The sequence below is a fragment of the Mirounga leonina genome, unplaced genomic scaffold (genome assembly GCF_011800145.1).
Source record: "Mirounga leonina isolate KUSES-001 unplaced genomic scaffold, KU_Mleo_1.0 Mir_153, whole genome shotgun sequence".
Taxonomy (NCBI): Eukaryota; Metazoa; Chordata; class Mammalia; order Carnivora; family Phocidae; genus Mirounga; species Mirounga leonina.
The window spans coordinates 37,674,765-37,699,345 of NW_023270387.1; the positions used below are offsets into that span (position 1 = coordinate 37,674,765).

Genomic DNA, 24,581 nt, shown 5'->3' on the forward strand with positions numbered 1-24,581 from the left:
CAAACTATCCCTCAAAAAAGCAAGGTAAAGTAAAGATGTCCTAGATAAACAAAGACCAAGTTTATTGTTAGCAGACCTGTCTAGCATTGGCTAGAATCTTCAGGATAATATTTAATAATAGCAGTGAGAGCAGACATTCTTGCCTTATTCCCAATCTTATGAAGAAAGCATTCAGTCCCCCTCCCATTAAGCATGATGTCAGCTGTGGGTTTTTCTTAGATAAACTTTATCGGGATGAGGAGTGCCTGTCTATTCCTAGTTTGTTGGAAATGTTTAATTTGATAAGTACTAGATTTTGTTAAATGCCTTTCTGCACTTTTTGAGATGATCATGTGGTTTCTGTCCCTTATTCTATTAATATGTTGTACATTCATTTTTTTTAATTATTTTTTTTTAGAGAGAGAGAGAGTGTGAGCGCATGAGTGGAGGAGGGGAGAGGGGCAAAGGGAGAGGGTGAGAGAATCTTAAGTAGGCTCCACCCTCAGCACAGAGCCTGACCCAGGGCTCAATCTCACAACCCTGAGATCATGACCTGAGCCAAAATCAGGAGTCGGACGCTTAACTGACTGAGCCACCCAGGCACCCCGACATTCATTTATTTTTGAGTGTTAAACAAACCTTCCAATCATAGGATAAACTGCATTTGGTCATGATATATAGTTCTCCTTATATGTTGCTGAAGTCAGTTTGTTAATATTTTGTTAAGAATTTTTGTGTCTACATTCATGAGGAATATTGGTCTGTAGTTCTCTTGTGATGTCTTTAACTGGCTCATGATATTTGCCTCATAGGATGAATTTAGAAGTATTCCTCTCTTTATTTCCTGAAAGATTTTGTAAAGGATTGGCATTATTATTATTATTATTTTAGTAGTTGATAGAGTTTATAAATGAAACCGTCTGAGCTTGGGTTTTTCTTTGAGGGAAGATTTTTAATTGCTAATTCCATTTCTTTACATTTTATAGGTCTGTTCAAATTTTTATTTATTCTTAAGTCAGTTTGGGTAATTTTTGTCTTTCTAGGAATTTGTCAGTTTCATTTAAGTTATCTAATATTTTGGCATAAAATTGTTTATAATCCTCCCTTATTATCCTTTTAATTTTTGTATGGTCAGAGTGATGTCCCATCTTTCATTCCTGACTTTGGTAATTTGTGCCCTCTCTCTTCATCAGACTAGATAAAGTTTTCTCAATTTTATTAATCTTTTTCAAAGACCCAACTTCTGGCTTAATCAATTTTATATTATTTTTCTGTTTTCTCCTTCTTCGAATTTCTGCTCTAGTCCTTATTATTTCCTTCTTTCTGCTTGCTTTAGCTTTTTTTCCTCTTTGTTTTCTAATTTCTTTTTTTTTTAAAGATTTTATTTATTTATTTGACAGAGACACAGAGAGAGAGAGCGCAAACAGGCAGAGCAGCGGGCAGAGGGAGAGGGAGAAGCAGGCTCCCCGCTGAGCAGGGAGCCCGATGTGGGGCTTAATACCAGGACCCTGGGATCATGACCTGAGCCGAAGGCAGCCCGCTTAACCAACTGAGCTACCCAGCCGCCCCTGTTTTCTAGTTTCTTTTTTTTTTTTAATTATTTATTTATTTATTTTAGAGAGAGAGAGAGAGAGCACAAGAGGGGGGAGCGGGAGAGGGAGAAGCAGACTTCCTGCTGAGCAGGGAGCCCGATGCGGGACTCGATCCCGGGACTCCAGGATCATGACCTGAGCGGAAAGCAGTCGCTTAACCAGCTGAGCCACCCAGGCGCCCTGTTTTCTAGTTTCTTAAGGTGGAAGCTTATGTTATTGGTTTGAGACTTTTCTTCTCTCTTGGCGTGGCTAAAGCTCTAAATTTCCTTTTAAGTACTTCTTTAGCAATATACCATAAATTTTGATATGTTTTACCTCCATTTTTATTCAATTCAAAATATTTTACAATTTATCCTGTGATTTCTTCTTTGACCTATGAGTTATTTAGAAGTGTACTGTTTATTTCCAAATGTTTGCAAGAATTTGCAAGATTTCTTTCATTGATTATATCAAATTGAATTCCAGTGTGATTGGAGAATATGCTTTGCATCCTATCCGTTCTTTTAAATTTATTTAGATTTATTTTATGCACAGCCTACTATCTATCCTGACGAGTGTTCCATATGCTCTCGAAAAGAAGGTGTATTCTTTGGACAGAATGTTCTCTAGAAGTCAATTAGGGCAAATTGGTTGATAGTGTTGTTGAAGTTTTCTCTATTAGGAGGAACAGATGGAGATAGGGAGAAAAGGAGATGGGGAAAAAGACAAATGAACATGTGTAATCACTGTCTCTTTGATCCCTTTAACTGTAGCTGACAATTGCCTTACTTACAAAATAGAGACAAGACACCAGTAATACAGGATTGATATTTACCTTCTGAATCTTTGTTGTAGAAAACGCCATGTGGATGCAAAGAGTATGGTCGGGAAGCAAAGTTCTTCAAATGGATGACAATCACATCACCCACTTCAGCCCTCAAAATAGGGCCCAGGAATCCAAGCCAGGGAGGTTTGGGGATCTCTGTGGAATAGGTCCCATCTGTGTAATGTCTGTAAACAGCCTTTTTGTAAAGACCACCTATCCTGTTGGGCCCTCTTTTGAGAAATAAGGTTGCAAGTCTAAAAGTAAGAAGGAAAATATTTTATAATTATATGACATTAAGAGAAAATCCTAATAGCTTACCTTAACAGTTCATAAAGTATTTGCATGTATGATTTCTTATTTGGTGTTGGACAAAACCCTGTAACCTCTGTAGAGCTGGTAAGATTATCTTCAATTTAGTGATAAGGAAACTAAGGCTAAGAGAGTTAAGTGACAAGACAAGAAACACAAATTGTATCCACAACCAAACTACAACCAAGCAGAATACTCTAAAGTCTTACTGTCCATTTCCCCCTTTTCATTTCAACACGTTCCCCTTCACTTTTTCATTTAATAAACAGTTAGTATGTGTTCACCATGTTCCCAGCACTTTGCTATGTGCTATACAGGGATACGAAAGAATTTATGACTTAATGGGAAAATTAAGTAATGACATTCATCAGTACATGATTAAGCGCCAGTGGAGTTGATGGAGTCACCCCAGGCTGAGAGCCTCTGTATTGACTAATGGATTTATGTTTGCTTCATTAAGTTTGGGGAAAGCACTATAGATCAAAAAGCCAAAGACAAGATATATTCAGGGCTTCATCCTCATTTCCTCAATGAGATTATGCAACATTTGTATACCAGTGACTCAGATACATGCTCCTAAGCAGTTCCTACTACAAGGCTCCCCAGCAGTCTCTAGTATGAATGGCAACTTTGCCCACCCTGCAGACTCTTCAGGATGATGGAGCCAGAGAGGAGCGTGTCAGGTGGCCAGGCATGCAGCCCACCATGGAGCAGAAGACAGAAGTGCAGGCAGATGGAGTGGAGGGTGACTGGGTCAAGCAGGGGACAGGGATCCAGTGGCTCAAGTCAAAGCAGGAGTGATCTTCTTTGGTGCATCTAGCCCAGCTTTGGTGCATCTCTCCAGGCTAATTTCCTCATTTCCTCTTTGCCTACCTCCCACGGCCTCACCCTTCCACCAGAGCTCATGCTCAGTCTTCCCAGAACGCACCATGTCCTTCCAGCATTCCAACACTTGCACACATTCTTTTCCTGCATCTGGGTGTTATTCCTCATTCTCTACCTGCCAAGCACCCTTCCACGTCAGTTCAAACTCTTTCTCCTTTCCCCTTCTGCACACACACAGTTCAAGCACGAATAACACACTTGCAAGACGTGTCACGGTAAGATATGTACATCTCTGGTTTGTGAGCTAATTGAAGACAAAAATGCTTCAAATATATTTTTTATTGTAGTGCTGAGTAATTGCCTGGAAGTGTTGGTGCTTAGTGGCTTTGGAATAAAGAAAAAGAAAACCCTTGGATTTGCCCCCAGATTGGCAAGTTAAAGCTGGGATAATTTTGCAGACTGTATTTGCAGAAAAGTGTATGTTGCCATACTCGACTTTGAATATTCTCTAGGCCCGGGATGGCAAATAGGTTTTAACTTGTGCACCAGATCGGGCTGGTTGGTAGTTACTGCTGAGACAAAAATAAAGTCAAGTTTGCATTCAGTCAGGGGGAAGAAGGAACCACTTGCGATGTCTCCTGTGGACGTGGGGTTGGAGGTATACTTGGTACATAGTTGCTCTCTTCGCTCTGCACAGGCAGCCAGCTAATGCGATACTTTGGGGTCTTTGGGTGTGGCCTTCTCTACACCTAGGTGATATAATACTATCACTACTGGCAGAACATACACTGGTTTGTTCTGTCATAGCGACAATAGTTAGGGCATGAGCTCCTCATGCTCATCTGTCAGGTCCCCTTTGTAACCAAAATACATAAGGCATCATATCTGATGATGTCTTGTGGACACCAGAAAATATCCAGTGATCATCTCTGAAATCCAACCTGTGACCTTATGAGATTTGGTTTACTGGACCTGCCTTCCAAAGACTGTTCTCTTGCTCCCAGGGACCTGCTGACAAACAGGGTTTGCAGCCCCCTTCCCTTTTTGTAATTTATAAACAGAAGCTTAGAGAATGACAAAATTTAAAAGAAAAGCATTTAAACAGAACAGAGCATGGTTTTAAAATCAAATTGAAAAGTGATTTCTTCACAACGTCATTACTTCCTGGTTCTAACCAGCTGGGGCATCTAGCCTACTCCAGACCACCTAATATGGTCACAGGCCATGGTCAAACCTGTAGCAATAAAGCCCCTTTTAAGGACACTGGCCTTGGCCTTGGAGGCAGGGGAACTTCCAGGGGTCCTCAGCTGAGCCAAATTAAGGGGTGGAGCCGCTAGATCTCAGCTCTAAAGGGCATTGCAACATCACCAGGGAGCTGGATGGCATTGCTGGGGGGATAAAATTAACTGGAAATGACATTGGGAGTGGAGAAAATGGCAACTTTCAGAACTTCTCTGGGGGTGAGTATTATATATGGTTGGAAAGAATCATCTGCTTCAGATGGGGTTTGGGAGGTGGAAGGAGGAGACCCCAGGGAATGTGTGCAAGTAGTCACTCAAATCCCTTCCAAGAAGGATTGCTCCAGGGAGCTAGAGAGTGGGTTCCTTCTCCTTGTGACCAAGAGGACAGTGAGGACTGCCACCACCAGGCCACCTTCTTCTCAGCACTCAGCCTTTCCTCCAAATAAGAGCTGAACAAGTATTTTTCCAAATATCAGTTGAAGGGGCGCCAATATTATTTATTTTCCCAGAGCACCAGATTACTAGCCTGCCCAGCCACCCACATGTGTCAACCCTGCCCTGCCCTTGGAGTGGAGTCAGTAGGTAGGAGGTTCCTAGGAAAAAGGGGAAAACCATGGGCTGAAATTTGAAAACCACAGGGCTAGTCCTCCCAGAGGCAGCAAAGCTCTTTCTCCCCGACCTGCCAGATTCAGCACCCGGATAATGGGACTCACAAGGCAGGAATCCTGACAAAAGGGTTGGAGTATTACAACAATGATTTTTGGCAGCAAAAGCCTAGAGAGACCAAAATGTTCTCACCTGGTGACTGGGTAAATAAATTCTGGCACCTTCCTACCCCATAGCCACACTACAGAATGAGGGGGGTTCTATAGGTGGCAATATGGCACCATCACCAAGAAACTACATGGAAAAAGCAAATTGCAGGTCACACATGTAAAGTGTGATCCATTTCTGTGTTTTTTAAACAATACGCATATATACGTATAAGCAAAGAAAACATTTGGAAACTGGCCACGGAAACCATAAAGGTGTAACTTCTGGGCCATGGGACTGAGGCCATGGGCAGGAGCCAGAAAAAACGAGAAGTTTACTCACCCTCTTTCATACATGGGAGTGTATCTTTTATTTACTTTCATAATAAAAACAAGCTCACATTTTATTTAGAAAAGAGGGACACTGAGGGGCCAAATTTCTCTGTGTGCCTTCTCCCTCTGAAAACATAGCTACCGCCCCAAAAGTGTGTTGTTCGGGTAAGTTCTCCTCCACGGGGGCATTGTTGCCCTGAGAGGGAGCATAGTGCCTGCAGCTTGAGTTGGAGGGAAGAGAATCACTGCTCAGCCTCCAGCTTGACGAGTCCACTCTCAGACATCAGGACTGAGGACTGAGGACTTGGGCAAGTCAGGTTTGTGCACACTCAGCCCTCTGCCTCTGCGTGTCCACTGAGCCTGTGGGTGTCTGGCCGGGAGCGAGAGTTGGCCCTCTTCTGCTCTGTGAGGCAGAAGCCTCCATTTCCCTGTGCAAGGGAATGGGATAAAAAGTCTGGATGCCTGACACTGGGGCTTTGGGATGGAAGCTCTTGTTTCCTAGCCTCACTTGAGGCTTGGATGGTCATGCAACACACTTCTAGCCAATGAGATGTACGCATGTGTCATTCGGTGGTACTTCTCTGGACTCAGCTGGCAGAGACCCTTGTAGTTTTTCACTCTTCCCCTTATTCATGCCTGAAATGAAGATATGATGATGAGCTTCAGCAGCCATCTTGAGAGAAGGGGGAAGAGGGTCATACCCTACGAATGGATGGTCAAGTGGAAAGCCAAAGGAATCTGGGTCCCTGAAGATTGCCAACTTCTGACTTTCTTTTGCATAAGCCAAACAATACATTTGAGCCAGTGTTTTCCAGGCTTCTGTTAACTAGCAGCTGAATACAAGTCCTAATTGAACAGGCTGTTCAGGAGAAGAAGGAGGAAGAAGCAGAGGAAGAACTGAGTCATCCCCAGGCTGGCTAATTAGCCCCAGAGTAGGCAGAGTTACCTGGCTTTATAGCTGACGCCAGGCCACCCAGTAAGGTAATGACAGAGGAAGGATTAGATTCAGAATCACTGGTGTCCTCTCTAGACTCAGCCTGATGGGTAAAAAGCTAGAATGAGGTTATTCATAGGGAGGGCCCTGTCATTCCAACGGGGTCTGCAGGGAAACATGGACATCTGACTCTCCGCACTGCTGTACTCTGAGCTCCCAGCATGGGCGCGCACACACACACACACACGCAAATGCACGCTAAGCAAGAGTTCCTTATCATAATGAGTTGTCTGGCAGAGCCACCCAAATAAGAGGCAAGCATATCAGAAGGAGGGGACATGTTTGTTGACTTCCCACAGCACTTACTACATATGCTGCATATTTTAGCACTGAATTACATATATTGACTTGTTTTGCACATTCCTGACGAGTGTCAGTCCTATCACAGAGATAGCCAATAGTCACTCCGAGAGGGCATTAGGTTTTCTAAAGCAGTACTTCCCAATGCCCACCTGTGTATCAACTGGATCAGTTATTTGGGACATTTGCCAAAATTTAGGTCCCCAGGCCCCATTTCAGGGCAACTGAATCAGACTTTCTGGCGTGGCCTCTATATTTTCCCTAAGTTTGCCAAACAATTCTTATGGCAGAGCTGTCCAGTGCCTACCCATGCTGATTCTTTACTCCCAGCAGAAGGGGAGAGCAAAGAGCTTTTGCAGATAGATGGAGCCATGGGATTTTGGCAAGTGGGCTGTGAGTGGAAGTGACATGTGTCACTTCTGGGCCAGGACATTTAATTACCATTGCAAGACCCCCCTCCCCACATCCTCTGCTGCAGGGAAAGCCTCCAGTGAAGATCGTGAAGCCTCACGATCCCAGCAGCCTGGCTTACTAGTTGTCCCAAGAGGACAGTTGTCCTGGAGCCATGTGGTCCTCTATGAACCCAAGTGGAAAGAAACATGCCTCTGTGGTGTTGAGCCCCTGAGATCTGGGGGTTGTTTGTTGCTATAGCACAAACTGACCTGGTCTAACTAACACAATGTTGAATGCATATACAAATTGGGAAATCACCTTTCTGTAGTACTCAGTACAAAACAAAAACCATAGTACCTACTTGAAACTAGAACATAGTAACTAGTTGAAACCATGGGAACTATCCAAAGTGGAAAAGATAGGGACAGATGAAAGTAAGAGAAATCAGTCTCTTTAGTGTCTCCACGGCAAATCACTCCTAAGAACACATTATACATTTGTAACAGTGGGACTGAAGCTCCATGTCCTATGAGTCCTGGAAAATGCAACCCTTACCCAAGAAACAAAACAAGTGAGTGACTTCAAGGAAGGCATCCACAGAAAGCAGCCTCTGACATAGCTGGAGAGCACTCGGTGGAATGCCTGTGGTGGTGAGCTTTATGTTATTTATAGTGTAGCCACAGGATGACCGCACTGTGAGGCACCGAGCATTCATTACCCCTCAGGCTCATTCCCAACCAACATTCTCACATTTTGACTCAGACTGAGGAGGTGTCTCTTTTATGCTGTGAAAATATCCAGTTGGGCTGGAAAGTTTCACATGAGCAACTGCTTTAAAGACAGAATGGGGATGTAGAACATTTACGTTGCCAAGGCCAAGGGCAACACCATGAAGGAAGATGCCTTCTAAGGGCAGGTGAGATTAACCATTGTTACAAGGAACCTGCCCAGGAGAATCATCTAACCAGAGCAGAGATGGGCTTCCAAGTCAGATTCCAAGGAGCTGGTAGCTCACAAGGGGTGTGCACCTCACCAGCACCACTGTCCCCTACAACCTGGATCTTTCAGTCAGATTTTTTTCCCCATCCCTTCAACCACTGAGCAATTGTTAAACCTCTACACTATATGGGACATTAAACTAGAAACTGGGGCCAAGATGTATGAATGTCAGTCCCTGCACTCAAGAGATTTACCATCTGGCTGGGAAGACAAAACCCACACACTAGAGAGTAAATAGCAGAAGCCGGTTTTCTTTTCTTTTCTTTTTTTTTTTTTTTAAGATTTTATTTATTTATTTGAGAGAGAGAGAATGAGAGAGAGCACATGAGAGGGGGGAGGGTCAGAGGGAGAAGCAGACTCCCTGCCGAGCAGGGAGCCCGACGCCGGACTCGATCCAGGGACTCCAGGATCATGACCTGAGCCGAAGGCAGTCGCTTAACCAACTGAGCCACCCAGGCGCCCAGAAGCCGGTTTTCTACATTAGGCGGCACCTGCACCATATGGATCCTGCAGGTCTGAGTATGGGGAGGGGAGCTGGGGTGAAGGTGAGCAGCAGCAGAGGGTGTGGTCAGAGCAAACGTGTGAGACCATCATGGTCACCAGAAGGACGAGCAACGTTGTTGCCTGAACTTGAGAAGGGGCACTGAGAAAACAGGAGTAGATTGGGGCAGGGGCTACTTGGCAAAAAGGAGGGTGGAGATGGTGATTACACGTTGCACTTGGATGTAGTCATGCCCTCCCTAATTAGATTAATACATTTTGAGCCACCCAAGCGATGCGTTCCTCTACACAGTCTCTAGCCCTGGTTTCCCTGGCACCACTCAAGTCTTGAGTTCTTCCTTCTCCCACTTCATGTCCACAGAAAGCCCCTCAGAGCCCACACAGGTGGCTTAAAAACAAATGTATGCAGTAAAGAGAAAAGAGAATGAACTTGAATCCCAGCTTCCCTACTTAATGCTGTGAGATCTTGCAGAATTAACTTCTCTGAACTCCAGTTTCCTTGGTTGAAAACCAGCGACTGCGACAGAGCCATCATGAGGAATAAATGAGATGATGTGGAGCCCCATGCACAGCGTCTGGGAGAGGGGGTGCTCAGTCAGTGGGAGTTATGGCAAAGCTCTAATTAGAAAGAGGGAAATGTGACCATTTACAGTCTGTTTCCCACAGAGCTCCTGCTCTCCAGAGACCCCTCAAGATAGATGAGCTATCATGATGACTAACATCTCTGGCACGTTAAGATGTTAACCCAGTGCCAGGCGTCGCATTTGAGCACCTTTACAGATCCTGTCTCATCTGAGCCTCCTAATCCCCGCTGTGGGTGGGCTGATAATGGCTTCCAACGATAAGTACCAGTCCTAATCCCCTTATTTGGAAAAAGAGTCTGCAGATGTGATTAAGTTAAGGATTTTGAGATGAGGAGAAAGATCAGACACACATGGAGAAGGTGATAGGAAAATGCAGGCAGACACCAGAGTGATGCCACCAGAACCAAGGACTGCCAGCAGCTTCTACCAGAAGCTGGAAGAATCAGCAAACAGATTCCCCCTGAAAGCCTCCAAGGGAGTGTGGCCCTGCTGACATCTTCCTTTCAGACTTCTGCCTCCAGAACGGGCAGAGAATAAATTTCTGTTGTTTTAAGCTCCCCAGTTTGTGGTAATTTGTTCCGGCAGCCACAGGAAACTCCTATACCCCCAAAGCAAGTACTATCATTATCCTCATTTTACTGATGAGCATTTTGAGGCAAAGAGAGATTCAATTACTTACTCAGTTGGTAGAACAAGAATCGTAAGCTTGTCAGTTGATGCGAGAGCCCCCACACTTCCCCAGCAAGCCAGGCTGCCTTAGCATCTCTGTTAGACCACTGCTTGGCTACACTTGGCTAGGGAAACCTACCTTGGGCCTCCCGGCCCCCCTGACCAGGGACAGGACCTCTGTCACCCCCCTGCTTGGCATGGAAAACCTTTATGACAATGCCTGGAACAGAGTGAGGATGCAGGGACAGTTAGCTATTACACTGTCTGTGAGTTCTCTCAAATGCCACTAACCAGGCCTTGGGACCCCACGATCTGGAGGTGGGAAAAGGAAAGGGGGACTAAGAGGGTGTTTGTGAAGGATGAGAAACAGGGAGAACTGAGGTAGGGGAAGGTGGCAGGGACTGCCTGCTACCTTGCAATATTCATGTTCCCGTCTTTCTTAGTAACAATCAAATCCTGCTTTTACTCAGAAACAAATCACAAAACAAAAAACTATATTTCCAACTGCCCCCCTTCCCCCCCGCCGCTTTGTGGTTTAGAGTATCCAGTGAGATGTACATAGAATTGGTTGTGTGGCGTTTCCATGAGAGCTTTTTAAAGGGCTAATGGGCTAATGCCTCAAGAATTGGACCCTTTCTACCTTTTCCCTTCCTCTTTTCTTCTTGGAACATAGACATGAGGGCTGGAGTTCCAGCAGCCATACTGTGACCATGAACTCCCTAGAGGAGTGAAGTCACATGCTAAGGATCATGGGTCAAAAATATAGAAGGCCCCCAAAATCCTATCATACCACCTGTCTCACCACCCTTGGACTGCCCACCTCTGGGATTTTTTTTTTTAAGATTTTATTTATTTATTTGACAGAGACAGAGACAGCGAGAGCAGGAACACAAGCAGTGGGAGTGGGAGAGGAAGAAGCGGGCTTCCCCCCGAGGAGGGAGCCCGATGTGGGACTCAATCCCAGGACCCTGGGATCATGACCTGAGCCAAAGGCAGACGCTTAACGACTGAGCCACCCAGGAGCCCTCTGGGATTGTTTTATAAAAGAATACAGAAGCTTAATTTGTTAAGCCACTCTATTCTGCTCTCCACTGGCAGCCCAAATCAATCACTATCTGATATAGGGAATAAGAGCAGCCCCAAGATATTCATATGGCTTCAGAACCAACACATGATTTTTCTGCTGATCCAACAGAAGTTGAAATCTGAAAGTCACACTCTAAGATCAAGCCCAAATGAGATGATAACCTTCCCTTTATTTCAAAGCTTACAAAAGATTCTCTCTTCCCCCACATGCTTCCCTTCAATTAATTGGCTCTTCTTTCAGATAGATATATAGGTCTCTCCCTTATGCACATCCTAGGGCCTGCTTCAAGGGGGTACCCAAAATCCTTTACCATCAACTGGGCTGACACAGTGATATGGTTAAGTAAACTCCTTAACAGACCCTAAAACTTGGGGTTTGTGCAGTGGTTGGCCTCACTCATGTCCAAGGGTGGTTCTGCCTGTGAGTTAGCACCCGTGAAAACCCCACATTTCACTGGGAAGAAAAATCCTGCATGTGTGTTGGTTGCTTAATGAGGTCTTTGGGGAGAATTGTAGCTTTATAGAAGGTGACCCCACTCTGGTTCCATTAAAGACTTGGCTTTACCACCGAAGCACAGGAACACCTTAATTAAGCACTTTATGAGCCAGAACAGGACAGGCATGAATGGATCAAATGCTGACATCATCCCCAGGCAAATCAAAGGAGGCCGGTGTCCCCATTAGGCCCAATGGGGAGCAGGGGGATATATATTCATCTGGATAAAATATTCCTAAATAGAATATAACTCCTGAATTTTATGCTTTCTAGGAAATATTGGTGCTTACAGTCTCAATTATATTTCTGAAATCTATGATTAAGCAAAGGTACCAAGATGGAAAATTAAATTGTACCATCTGACTGCTATGGAGTCTTAGCAAAATGATCTCAATTTATTTCCTATCCCATCCTTGTGAATCAGGATTTATTGGGCTTTTGGTACTGCCTAATTTTGATTTCCAAGTTTTTTACATCACAGAAACTTTGGCACTCACTATTCTGTTCCCCTCATTTTTGCCATTCCCATAGTCAAAGATTAAGCAACTGGAATAACTAAATTGACAAAGTGATTAGTTTTTAATGATTCCAAATGAATAGCCTTGTGCTCAGTCCTCCATGGATTATTGTCACCGTCAAAGCTCGGGGCGGGGGTGGGGAGTGGATTATTAAACATACTCTGGGCCTGTCTCTCTGCCATCATGGTGCTTATCTTTCAGCTGCCTAGGGGCCCAGTGTACATCAGACACCCAACAGCAATGCGGGGAGAGGAAAATGCTGTGTCTAAGGCTTAAGGAAGACACCAAGTTCCATGAACGGTGAGGAAGGAAACAGATCAGAATAAGCCAGGGTTGTGGGAAAATGCTTCTTGCATAAAGAATTGGAGATAGCGCTTAAAGAACAGGGGGGGGGGGAAATGGATAAGCAAAGAAAAATATGGAATACTTCAAAATTTGTCACATATCCCCACTCAGATCTTCTCCAACTCTGACTCCTAGACTGAACATTTGCAAATCATCTCTCTCTCACCATTGTAAAAATCTTTCTAGAACTGGAGAATCAGGTAAGATGGTTTTCATTCAGTTTCAAAAATTATTTTTGATTCCTTGGAATTACACTTCCCAAGCGACTTTAGGGATTATATTTCAACTCCTTTGTTATACAAATTAAGGAAATTGATGGTCAGAGAGATTATATGAGATGTTCAATGTTTCACAGCAAGTTGGGGGCGGAACAAGGACTAGAAGTCAGGTCTCCTGATTCCTATTTCAGGCTCTATCCACTCCTAGTGGGATACGAGGCACCTGGCTCTCCAAATATCTGGCATTTGTCTGGGTCTGAATATCTTCAACAGCAGACTGTCCTCAGAAGTGCCGGAGGCTGAGTGAGAGGCATGTTCACATTATTCAAGATGACTCCTTGCCTCTGGGGAAATGGCACAAAGTAGAGTACACTCACTGAGCTCCATATGTCCCACAATTGTGGCATCTTCACTGGGACATCTGTGAATCATGACATGTGTCCTCTATTCCCCAAGCAAGAGCCAGCAGCCCACTACAAATGTGCCTTCTTAGGGACTTGCCCTGAGCCACCTCACACGAGTAGCACCTGCTGGACATGATTGCTAACAAAAGCCACTATGCGCCATGTCACCCAGGCTCCCCTTCTAAGAGTCAGGAGGCAGCCCTGCACACACACCATCCCTTCACACACTAGAAGGAAACACTTGGGGACTTGGGCACTGTGGGCATGACATCTAGAACACCAGCGGTGCCTAAAAGGCAAGAGTCCTCTCAAGCAGGACCACAGCATCTGTTAAACCATCCTACTCTAGGCTGACACCAAACTGCGTGTTAGGCATGCCTAGTCTTTTTTTTTTTTTTTTTTCCTTTTTCACCATAGCTATTTTCAAGTACTTTATTGTATGTTCTTCAAAGCACCATCTTCTGGCTGAAATAATTAACAGAGATCCCCTAAATTCTTCCTGCACTCAGCTTTGCGGAAAGAGCTTTGTAGCATTTGAGTATTTAAAGTATGTTGGGTTTTTAAATAAAAAATAAAAAAATAAAGTATGTTGGGTTTTTGAATGAATCCAGGTAACCGGTTTGGCTACTGACACCAGTGATCATTTTCAACGTCTCTCTGAGAAGAGTGACCCGTGGGACTAAACCTACCTTTGGTAAGAATTGGAACTTTCTAGAAAGTTCTTTTTACTGGAATCCCTGGCTACCATCACAGCTGAGTTCAATTCAGTGGGAAAGGATCACCTTTACCAAGAAACAGGTTGCATGGTGAAAAAATGTGACTTTGGTGCTGCCTTTACTCTGTAAACTCCAACAAGTACTTAACCTCGGGGTCTCAGTTACTGGTTTGTAAAGTGGAAATGATACCACCTGTAAACAATAATGAGTTGAAAGTCTCTGGTGGAACTCCTGGGTCAGAATAAATGCTCACAAACAGCTACACTGACATTTTAGGAGAAAGATAGACTTCGAAGCTTTTTACTCAACCTGTGGAAAGGCAGCCCAGCGTTTCATTGTGCTTAAAGACTGTACTCACTATGCTCAGCGTAGACATCTTGAACAGTCTCATGTTCAATAGCTGCCCACAATGACTATTTTCTATTGAGCCCCTTATGAGGACAGCAGAGCTCCATTTTAGGGAAGGCCAATGGCAGTTAGGGTAGCCTCTCAATCCCACATCCATTCATCACAGTAAAGACGGTGTCAGCACATATGAGATTGAAAGAAGTCAAGAGCTTTCTTCGGAAACAGCCCCCTGGACATTAAGTTTCCTGGTACAAAGCTTAAGGAAGAATCCTCCTTGGCAGCCTGGCTGGCAGGAATTTCATCCTTCTTTAACCAAACATGACTATGCCACCTTTGTATTATTAGAAAACCCGGAAGCTGTGTGTCTCAGCCAACTAGATCTTTGGTCTTCCCCCGGGGCAGGGGGACCTGGCTCTTAAAGACATGTTGGAAGACTCCATGGTATTCCTGAATGTTAGCAACTAACTTCGTCTTTAGAAAATGGAACTTGGATGTTGAATGAACTGGGTTCTTCCTATCAGAAAGAAGCCAGTGTATCTGAATATCCAACAGCGATTGCCAGAACATCCCAAAAGATGTTCTAAGAACCACAATATTGAAAGTATGCATTACAGCTTCTGGAGCTGGGACGTGACTTAAGAGGGAACTTCAAGGAACAAATAAAAGATATAAGACACTGGACCCTGAGAGAGAAGGGGAGAGCAAGGGCTATTTTCCGCAAAAAATAAAAAATCAGAGACATACAACACTCTGACACCAACTCACCCAGCTATGCCATGGGCCCGGGAACCAGAATATTGTCCTCAGATTGAATGAGTCAGAGCTAAAACAAACCTCTCACTAGTGAAAAAGCCATTTCTTTTTTTTTTTTTAGCATATTATAATTTTATTTAAAATTTATTGATAGTATTGATTTTTTTTTATTCTTATGTTAATCCCCATACATTACATCATTAATTTTAGATGTAGTGTTCCATGATTCATTGTTTGTGCATAACACCCTGTGCTCCATGCAGAATGTGCCCTCTTTCATACCCGTCACCAGGCTAACCCATCCTCCCATCCCCCTCCCCTCTAGAACCCTCAGTTTGTTTTTCAGAGTCCATCATCTCTCATGGTTCGTCTACCCCTCTGATTTCCCCCGCTTCATTCTTCCCCTCCCACTACCTTCTTCTTCTTCTTCTTTTTTTTTTTCTTAACATATATTGCATTATTTGTTTCAGAGGTACAGATCTGAGATTCAACAGTCTTGCACAATTCACAGCGCTTCCCAGAGCACATACCCTCCCCAGTGTCTAACACCCAGTCACCCCATCCCTCCCACCCCACCCCCCACTCCAGCAACCCTCAGTTTGTTTCCTGCAATTAAGAATTCCTCATATCAGTGAGATCATATGATACATGTCTTTCTCTGTTTGACTTATTTCGCTCAACATAATACCCTCCAGTTCCATCCACATCATTGCAAATGGCAAGATCTCATTCCTTTTGATGGCTGCATAATATTCCATTGTGTATATATACCACATCTTCTTTATCCATTCATCTGTCGATGGACATCTTGGCTCTTTCCACAGTTTGGCTATTGTGGACATTGCTGGAAAAAGCCATTTCTAAGAGGACTTGGGGAAACTCTTAAAATACCAGCCAAATCTATTGCAAATGCCCTCTTTTAAACATTGCAAAACAAAAACAAAACTTAACTACTTATAGCATACTTATCTCCAATGATGATGTTTCATTCCAAAAATAAAAACTAAGAAAATAGTGTGTTTTAACAGTAAAGAATTCTGGAAAATTCTCAAATGCTCATTCCAAGGGTTGCCATTATTTTTTTAACAAACTGAGTCCAGAACCCCCTGGAAGTCCCTAGTAGTGCTCAGTGAAAATTGTCCTTCTATAGAATAAGCCATTATTCAAAACGCCTGGTTGTGTATATAGCACTTTACAGACAAGGCTCAAGAAATAGGCAGGGCCAAGAATCTCTCTTCCACATTACATACCCATCCTTGTGAGGGCTCTCCAAACAAACACAAAGCCCCTCCACTTGGTTTAGATCATGTCACCCCCACAATAACATCCCAAGGACTATAACTTTCTCCATGCAGAGTCAAAAAAAAAAGTGAGCCTGGGAGTCTGTGAGAACCCCAACTTTACTCACTTGTCTTCTGAAAAACTTCCTCCGCTAACAACGTTCTTGCCTTGGGGTACATAGTTCCAGTATTCTTCCACAATCCCAATGTGGTATGTTCTGGTCACTGCGCCAACCAGCCCAGACAGACCCAGGAATGTGAAGAGAACGATGCAGTCAGCCTGCTGCTTCCGAGGCATTTGTGGATGTAACTCAGGCAAGCAGCCTGAGCAGGAAGCAACCCTGCCTGTCCCTCTCCCTCACTCGAAGCTAATTATAAATAAGGAGTGAGCAAGACCCGGCTCCTCCTCCTTAGGTAGCTTGGGGTTGGGACAGAGGCTGATAATCTGTGTAAGCAGAGCAAACGATGGGGGGAGTTGCTATGAGGACAAAACTTTGGCCTGCCATCCAAGAAAGGTATAAGCGGCTTATTTATTTACTATCCAAGCCAAGCAGGCCTGTTTCTGTACGTTTTGGTGCTCTGCTGGGACGTCAGTCATTCATCTGCGCCAGGAATGGCAGAGCAACAAGTTGGGCCAATGGGTTTCCTCCCTTCTTCCTCATTTTTTCCTCCACAACTATTACAAGAACATATTAAAATCTGAAAACTGGGCTGGCCTGAGTGGGGCATCAGGAAAGCTCTCGTGCACTAAAGAAGGCTTCATCTCTGTTGGGAGGGCAGGGGGAGTGATGTAATCACCCTCCACCATCTCTGACTTGTTTTATGAGGCTACATGAAACAATCAACTCACATCATAAAGTTTGTAACAACATTGTAAAACCTCACTAATTCTCCATTTGGACCTGTACCATCTCCCCCAAATTCTCTCAAATCCTACCAGCAAAAATGAGGAGCTCAGTTGCCCAGTTCAGCCAAAATTCTAGAGGTCATCACCCTCAGTGAGCTACCTTTGTAAGGATGAATGACAATGACACAGGAGGAGTATCCTTCAGGCACAGGAAGATAAAATTCAGTAGCAGTCCTTCGAGTCAAAAAGGCAAAGGGAGTACACATTTTTCTCTGTGCTCTAATCTGTGACCTAGAATCTCAGTGTGGACAGAGACCTTGGCCCACCTTGGACAAGAGCCAATCTGATCACGCTCTGAGGCAGCCGCCATAGAGTAAGGAGAGAGCCTCCTGGCTTGGCTTTGAGGTTGGACAGACCTATGTTCGAATCCAGTCCCACCACTTACTAACTTAGTGGCATTGAAGAATCACTCACCCTCTCTAAGCCCGGCTCTGTAAAATAGGGATGGAGGGATTGTCAAGGAGATTTAAAGGATCACACAGGAGCAAATATAGATGACCTTGGGTTTACTGATGACCTTTTCAATACAACACCAAAGACACAATCCATGAAAGAAATAACTGCTAAGCTGGGCTCAAAATTAAGAATTCCTGCTCTATGAAAGATGCTGTCAAGTGAATGAGAACAGAAACTACAGACTGGGAAATATGGTTGGAAAAGACAGATCTGATGAAGGACTATTATCCAAAATATACAAAGAACTTTCAAAACTCAACAATAAGAAAACAAACAGCCTGTTTAAAAAATGAGCAAAAGACCTTAATAGACATCTCCTCAAAAAGATATACAGATGGAAAATAAGCACATGAAAAGATGCTCCACATCATATGTCATCAGGGAAATGCAAATTAAAGCAAGATACCATTACACAATGGCCAAAGTCTGGAATGCTGACTACACCCAATGCTGACTGTGAAGCAACAGGAATACTCATTCATTGCTGGTTGGGTATACAAAATGATATAGCCAGTCTGGGAAGATAGCTTGGCAGTTTCTTACAAAACTAAACATACAAATGGAACATTCTCCAGAATTGATTACATGTTAGGTCACTAAACAAATCTCAGTAAATTCAAAAGGATTTTTTAAACCTAAACATATGGCACACATTACATATCTTACAACTTTGTCAATTATACTTTGATAAAACTAAAAAAAAAATACTCTTACCATATGATACAGCAATTATGCTCTTAGGTATTTACCTAAATGACTTGAAAACTTACATCCAGACAAAAACCTGCACATGAATGTTAAACTTGGAAGCAACCAAAATGTCCTTCAGTAGGTTAGTGAGTAAATAAACCAAACAATGGAATATTATTCAGCATTAAAAGGAAATGAGCTAGCAATCAATGAAAATATATGGAGGAAACTTAAACGCATAGTACTAAGTGAAAGAAGCCAATCTGAAAATCTACATGTTGTATGATTCCAACAAGATGAATTGCTGGAAAAGACAAAACTATGGGGATAAAAAAAAAAAAGATCAGGGGTTATGAGAGGTTAGTGAGGAGGCAGGGGTGAATAGGCAGAGCACAGAGGATTTTTAGGGCAGTGAAACGACTTTGTATAACACTATAATGGTAGATATGCATCATTTTATATTTGTCCAAAGCCATAGAATGTACGACACCAAAAGTGAACCCTAATGCAAACTATGGACTTTGGATGATGATGTGTCAGTGTAAGTTCATCAGTTGTAACAACTATTCCATGATGGTGGGGATGGGGGGGGATGATGATTAGGGAAGGCTAAGCATGTGTGGGGGCAGGGAGTGTATGGGAAAATTCTGTACCTTCTGCTCAATATTGCCTACCACCATTCTAAAAAATGAAGCCTATGTTAAAAAAAGATTTAAAAAGATGTCTACAAAGTGCCTACCATGGGCCCCCAGCACAGTGTAGGTGAGCAATAAATGTTAAATTAATTCTTTCCCACTCACACCCTCTGAGACTCCCTCAATCTCTGTGATGAACACTGGCATTTCCAATCTTCTGCTCTCTTTCCCAAGTCTCACCAGCCTCAAGTAAAAGAGTTCTTTTCCTTTACATTATACTTTATAGATGTTCTGTAGCATGAGTTTTGAATTATCATCCATCTTAGCTAATAAAATACATGCTGAGTATTCTGTTTCACAACCAGGCTCTTAACATCTTTGATTTATTGATTTGTTTTTATGTCAAGACACTTATAGAGTAATTGCCATAGCACATTTCCCTTTAACTGAAATCTACTCTTCAATAAACGTTTGGAAGTGCTTTGTGTGAGCTTGTCACTTTAACAGCTACTACAGAGGAAGGACTCACAGGGTGAACCTGAACTTGGCCTCAAAAGAAGCAGGGCTTCAGGAGTTCTTGGAATCTGGATATATCTTGGGCCAAATAGCTTTGTGTTTGTACCCTGGAGAAGCAGATTATTTTAGGTCAAACAGGCTCAGTGTAGTATCAAAAACTTCATTAGGATATATTCCACCCCAATTTTTTTAGACAGAAGAAACAGGTAAAAATGGCACAGATCCAACACAAGAGTTAACTTTCCTACCCGGAATACTGAATGCATATAATTGAGTCCCTGAGGAAGGCATCACCTAACTTCTGATTCAAACCTAGGCTTACAGGAGGATAGAAGAAGCATGGAGATTCAGAGTTGCTAGAGCAGATCAGTGCATTTAACCTGTCGGAAGCCAAGAGTATAGTCACCGAGGGGCGAAAGAGTCAGGGGACGAGTTTACTGAAAACAATGAAATAGTGTCTGGAAAACACTCTGAAATTCTTCCTTACCCTCGGACAATAAAGATGCTCAGCAAGCATCTAAATTACATAAAAGCTAAAGAAAAGAAAAGAAACTGGTATAAGTGAATGCTGTGTTCCTATAACACTCATTTCTGAGAACCCACAGTAAAATACAAGATGTGATTGACAGTGTCTAGCATTTGATTAGGAAATCTGTGAGTGATAATGTTAATGAATCTTTTCAGCTGCCTTGGACACAATTCAGACACAAATAAAGCAGAGAAACCCAGCATTTTGAGATGGCCAGTCCACTATTTCCTCAATACACTCACCATGTTGGAGATATGGTAAATTTGAGGTCATGCATTGATAGAAGAGAATGATAACCTTGGATCAAACTATAGTTCTCTGAAACATAGTACAGGATATTCAAACAACAAAACTTTTTGTTGGAGACACCAATTCGGAGAAATAGTATTCTAGCTAGCCTTGGTTGAGGTGTCATTTTCAATAATACAGTGTGAATGATGAAGTTGGCTATCCCATTCTGTAGACTTTTGCATTTTAGGAGATACATTACATATTCCTTAGTGATTCTTCATATCCTAGACTCTGATTGAAAATTCCCATCAGTCTGGCCTTCTTACTCCCCTGCTACAGTAGATCATGGCTCTTGGGCCTCATTAGGACCCTCAGTTCCTTGATGGTACCTCGTTCTTTCTCACCTGGAATTCTACAGCTTCCTAACTGTTCTACCTGGGCCCAGAGTGACCTTCCCGAATGCAGATGGTGCAAAGTCCCTCCACTGTTTTAGATTTTGCAGTTGCTCCCATGGCCTTCAGGATAAGGCTAACATCTCTGACTTGACTTTCAGGGTTGGTCTTGATCTGACTCCTGGGTAATGGGATGTCTCGTCAACATTTCATCCATGCTCTGGTGATGATCATCATCATCATGGCAACCAGTGTGCCCTTCATCTGTGCTCCCGTCAACACTCTGTGGGCGCCTTCGCCACAGCACCCATCACATGTGTGGTAATCACCTGTTTATTTGTCTTCACTCCCACACAAATACTCAGCACAGGCTTCTTTTTTTTTTTTTTTTTTTTTTTATTTGAGAGAGAATGAGACAGAGAGCATGAGAGGGGGGAGGGTCAGAGGGAGAAGCAGACTCCCTGCCGAGCAGGGAGCCCGATGCGGGACTCGATCCCGGGACTCCAGGATCATGACCCGAGCCAAAGGCAGACGCTTAACGACTGAGCCACCCAGGCGCCCCTCAGCACAGGCTTCTTATGGGCAGGGACTGGACCTTGTTCATACCTGTGTTCCCCATGTCTGATGTTAAATGGTGAACCAATGCATGTGTGAATGAATGATGCTTACCATTCTGTACCAAGTGCATGTTATGTAGTGGTTTCAATACTAAGCCCTTTATGTGCATTATCTCATTTGATTATTACAACAACGCTGTCAAGTGTGCACCACTTTTTATCCCTGTTTTACAGATGAGGAAACTCTAAGTTTAGAAAGGTGAGATGCTTTTCTCAGTGCCCCACAACTGATAAAAGGCATAGTTCTGTGAGACTCCAAAGCCAATATTCCTACCCAGCCCACCCAGACTGAGGAGAACAGGAGAGGGGGTGCCTCGGGGATCATGGGGGCCTGCTTCATCCCAAGTGGGACCTGCTCTCAGTAAAGAAACATGAGCCTAACCTGTCCATTTGGAAAGGATCCCAAAATGCCCCTCCAGCCTCATCCATGCACCCCTGACAGTCCAGATAAAGCCTTAATCATAACAGAGCCTTGAAAACACCCAAACATACTATTCTGCTTCATTCCTCCATTTTAGGTCCCAACCCTCCACCTACTCCATCCCTCACCCCCACTAAATTCTTTCTCATCCTCCAAAGTCCTCCTAGGCTATTCCCCTCTGAAGCCTTCCTTAGTTCCTACCACACCCACCACACCTTCCCTCCCATGCCCTGGCAGTAATCACTCCCTCCTCTGTGCTTCCTCTAGACTCTGCGTGCACACTTACCCCTGTTTATAATATTGTTTGCTTACACATCAGTTTTCTTTACTAGACTCTAAACTCCTTGACAACAGTGTCTGGCCAGCCCTTAACACCTCTCTCACACTACACCTGAGGTCTCGAAGCTTTATTAAAAGAACCTGCAACTCAGGGACTGCTCCAACCTCCACTTGCCACCCCTGGGCCCATTGTCTCTACACTCTCTTCTGAGAGTCTCACCCTGCCCATCCTTTTAGGACCATCGACTCACCTTTTAGGCTTGGGGTTTTGACTCCCCCCCCCCCAGTTCCATCTTTCACTCACGCCTCTGCTCCAAGCTCTGAGGCCTGAGAACCAGTCCTGCCTCACCCTCACACCCAGGTCTGGTGCTCAGGCCATTTCTGTCTGGACTGGGAGATTTAAAAGGCATCTTGTTCATCTCTGTACTGTCAGTCGTTAACACAGACCAATGGTTAGCATTAGGCACTGAGCAAAAAGCAGTATTAACAGCTGTAGCTCTTACAGCACATCAGGCAGTGTGCCCACTTACCGAGCAGTAAGATGTATCATACCATAATACTCTATGAAGTAGATGTTTTTGTCCTTGTATTTCAGACAGAGAAACTAAGGTTTGGTAAGGTAAATAACTTGCCCAAGGTCACACAAGTAGACAATCGTAGAGCCAGGATTCAGACCCTCCCCAGTCTGCATGTCTCAGAAACCTGCACCCCAGACCACCAAACTTGAGAGATGTTAGTGGGACTGGACTGAATGGAAAGGCAAGGCAAGGGCAGCAGACCATTTCAAGGAAAGAAACATTAGCAATACACAAGAAGTTCCTTCAAACATAAACAGGACCTAAGAATTTAAAAGGAGCAGAATATAGAATGCACATGGGCAATTAGTCTACCAAACAGAAATCCAGTGATAAAATCATTCATTTAACCATTAGAAAATATTTGTTGAGCATCTACCTTGTTAACTGTTCTAGTCAACTGGGAATGAGACATGCATCATCCTTGGCCTCAATTAGTTTATATTCTAGTGAGGAAGACAGATTATAAATAAGTTTTAAAATATTAATTAAAGGGGCACCTGGGTGGCTCCGTTGGTTAAGCATCTGACTCTTGATTTCAGCTCAGGTCATGATCTCAGGGTTGTGAGATCGAGTCCCCCATCGAGCTCCCCACTCAGCGGGGAGTCTGCTTGAGATCCCCTCTCTTTCCCTCTCTCTCTGCCTCTCCCTGCCGCTCTCTCTCTCTCTAAAATAAATAAATAAATCTTTAAAAATAAAATATTAATTAAAATATTAACTAAATATTGTGTTGAGTTCAGTGAAGTTCAAGTTAAATTCAGTACAAAATGGTGTGGGAGAACGTCAGGACCACACTCAGAAGGTGTCTGAAGTGCTTGGGGAGGTGGCCCAGCAGTTTGTTCTGAAGCACACTTTTATATTTTATAGGGTGGGATAGAACATATTGAGGTCCCATCCCTAGAAGCTGTCATAAAAAATAAACCCAAAAAACAAACCAAAAAAACCCCAGGTTCAGATCTAAGAAACACTTTGGTTGAGTTCTGGGAGGCGAGTTAATGGGCCACATCCCTGCCCAGTGGGAACTTCCACTTTCAGGCATTCATTTGCTCCTCCACTAGGCAAGTGCCTGTCGATGTCTCACTTCCCAGAGGCCTGAGGCAAACCCTGGTACTAGAGAGTCGAGAGAGCCAGCCTTCAATCACAGATATACTAAAAGGAAGAGCAGAGGAAATGGGCTCCCCCTCACTCTCTCCTCAGACTCCTCCGTCTCCCTCCTTTTCCACACAAACCAACACAGGTGGGGGAGGTGATTCAATTCCCTAATGCCTCTTTGATGTATGGATGGGTTCAGGCAGGGCTGCTCCTCAGCTGTGTGTGGCAGAGTGTCAGCACCCTTCTGGCATCCAACCTTACACAATCCCACAAAAGAAATGTCATACCTGCTAACAAGAGCAATCTTCCCTACAGGCCCCCTCCAGTAACTGGAACTGGCTCTAGAGCCCTGGGACAACCACATAAGAACAAGTCCTAAAGCCCAGAACAAATGGAGACATCTGGCCAACCCAATGCACAAGCTAGAGGGTGGAGAGTACCCAAAGAGGTGGGATGAGACCACAGACCAAGGCCCATGTAGGTTCCTGTCTGGGCTCATGGGACCCTGTCCAGATGGCACTGCTAGGCACAGACGGTCTCAGATAGTCTCAGACACCAGAGGAAAACCACCTTTGAGGAAGTCTCTCTAAAACGAGGAACCTCCTAAGGGCCAGAGCTCAGAGCAGGGGCTCCATTGCCAGGTCTCAGGACAGTATTAGGTTCGGCCCTCTTCCCAGCTCCTCTGTGTGTGTGTGTGTGTGTGTGTGTTTGGAGGGGAGGGGAACAATCTGGTCATTGTGGTCTAGACATAGGGTCTTCCCACAGCATCTCTTCAGTGACACTTTTAGGCCCTCTAGGGGG

General features: G+C 43.9%; 1 protein-coding gene across 1 annotated transcript in view; it reads right to left on the reverse strand.

Moving 5' to 3' along the window:
* Window positions 1-24,581, reverse strand: part of HEPHL1 (hephaestin like 1) — a 123,406-nt gene that overhangs the window by 72,888 nt on the left and 25,937 nt on the right. Inside the window, exon 3 of the mRNA XM_035009458.1 lies at window positions 2,386-2,630. Coding sequence (XP_034865349.1) covers window positions 2,386-2,630 — 245 coding nt within the window. The remainder of the gene's footprint in view (window positions 1-2,385; window positions 2,631-24,581) is intronic.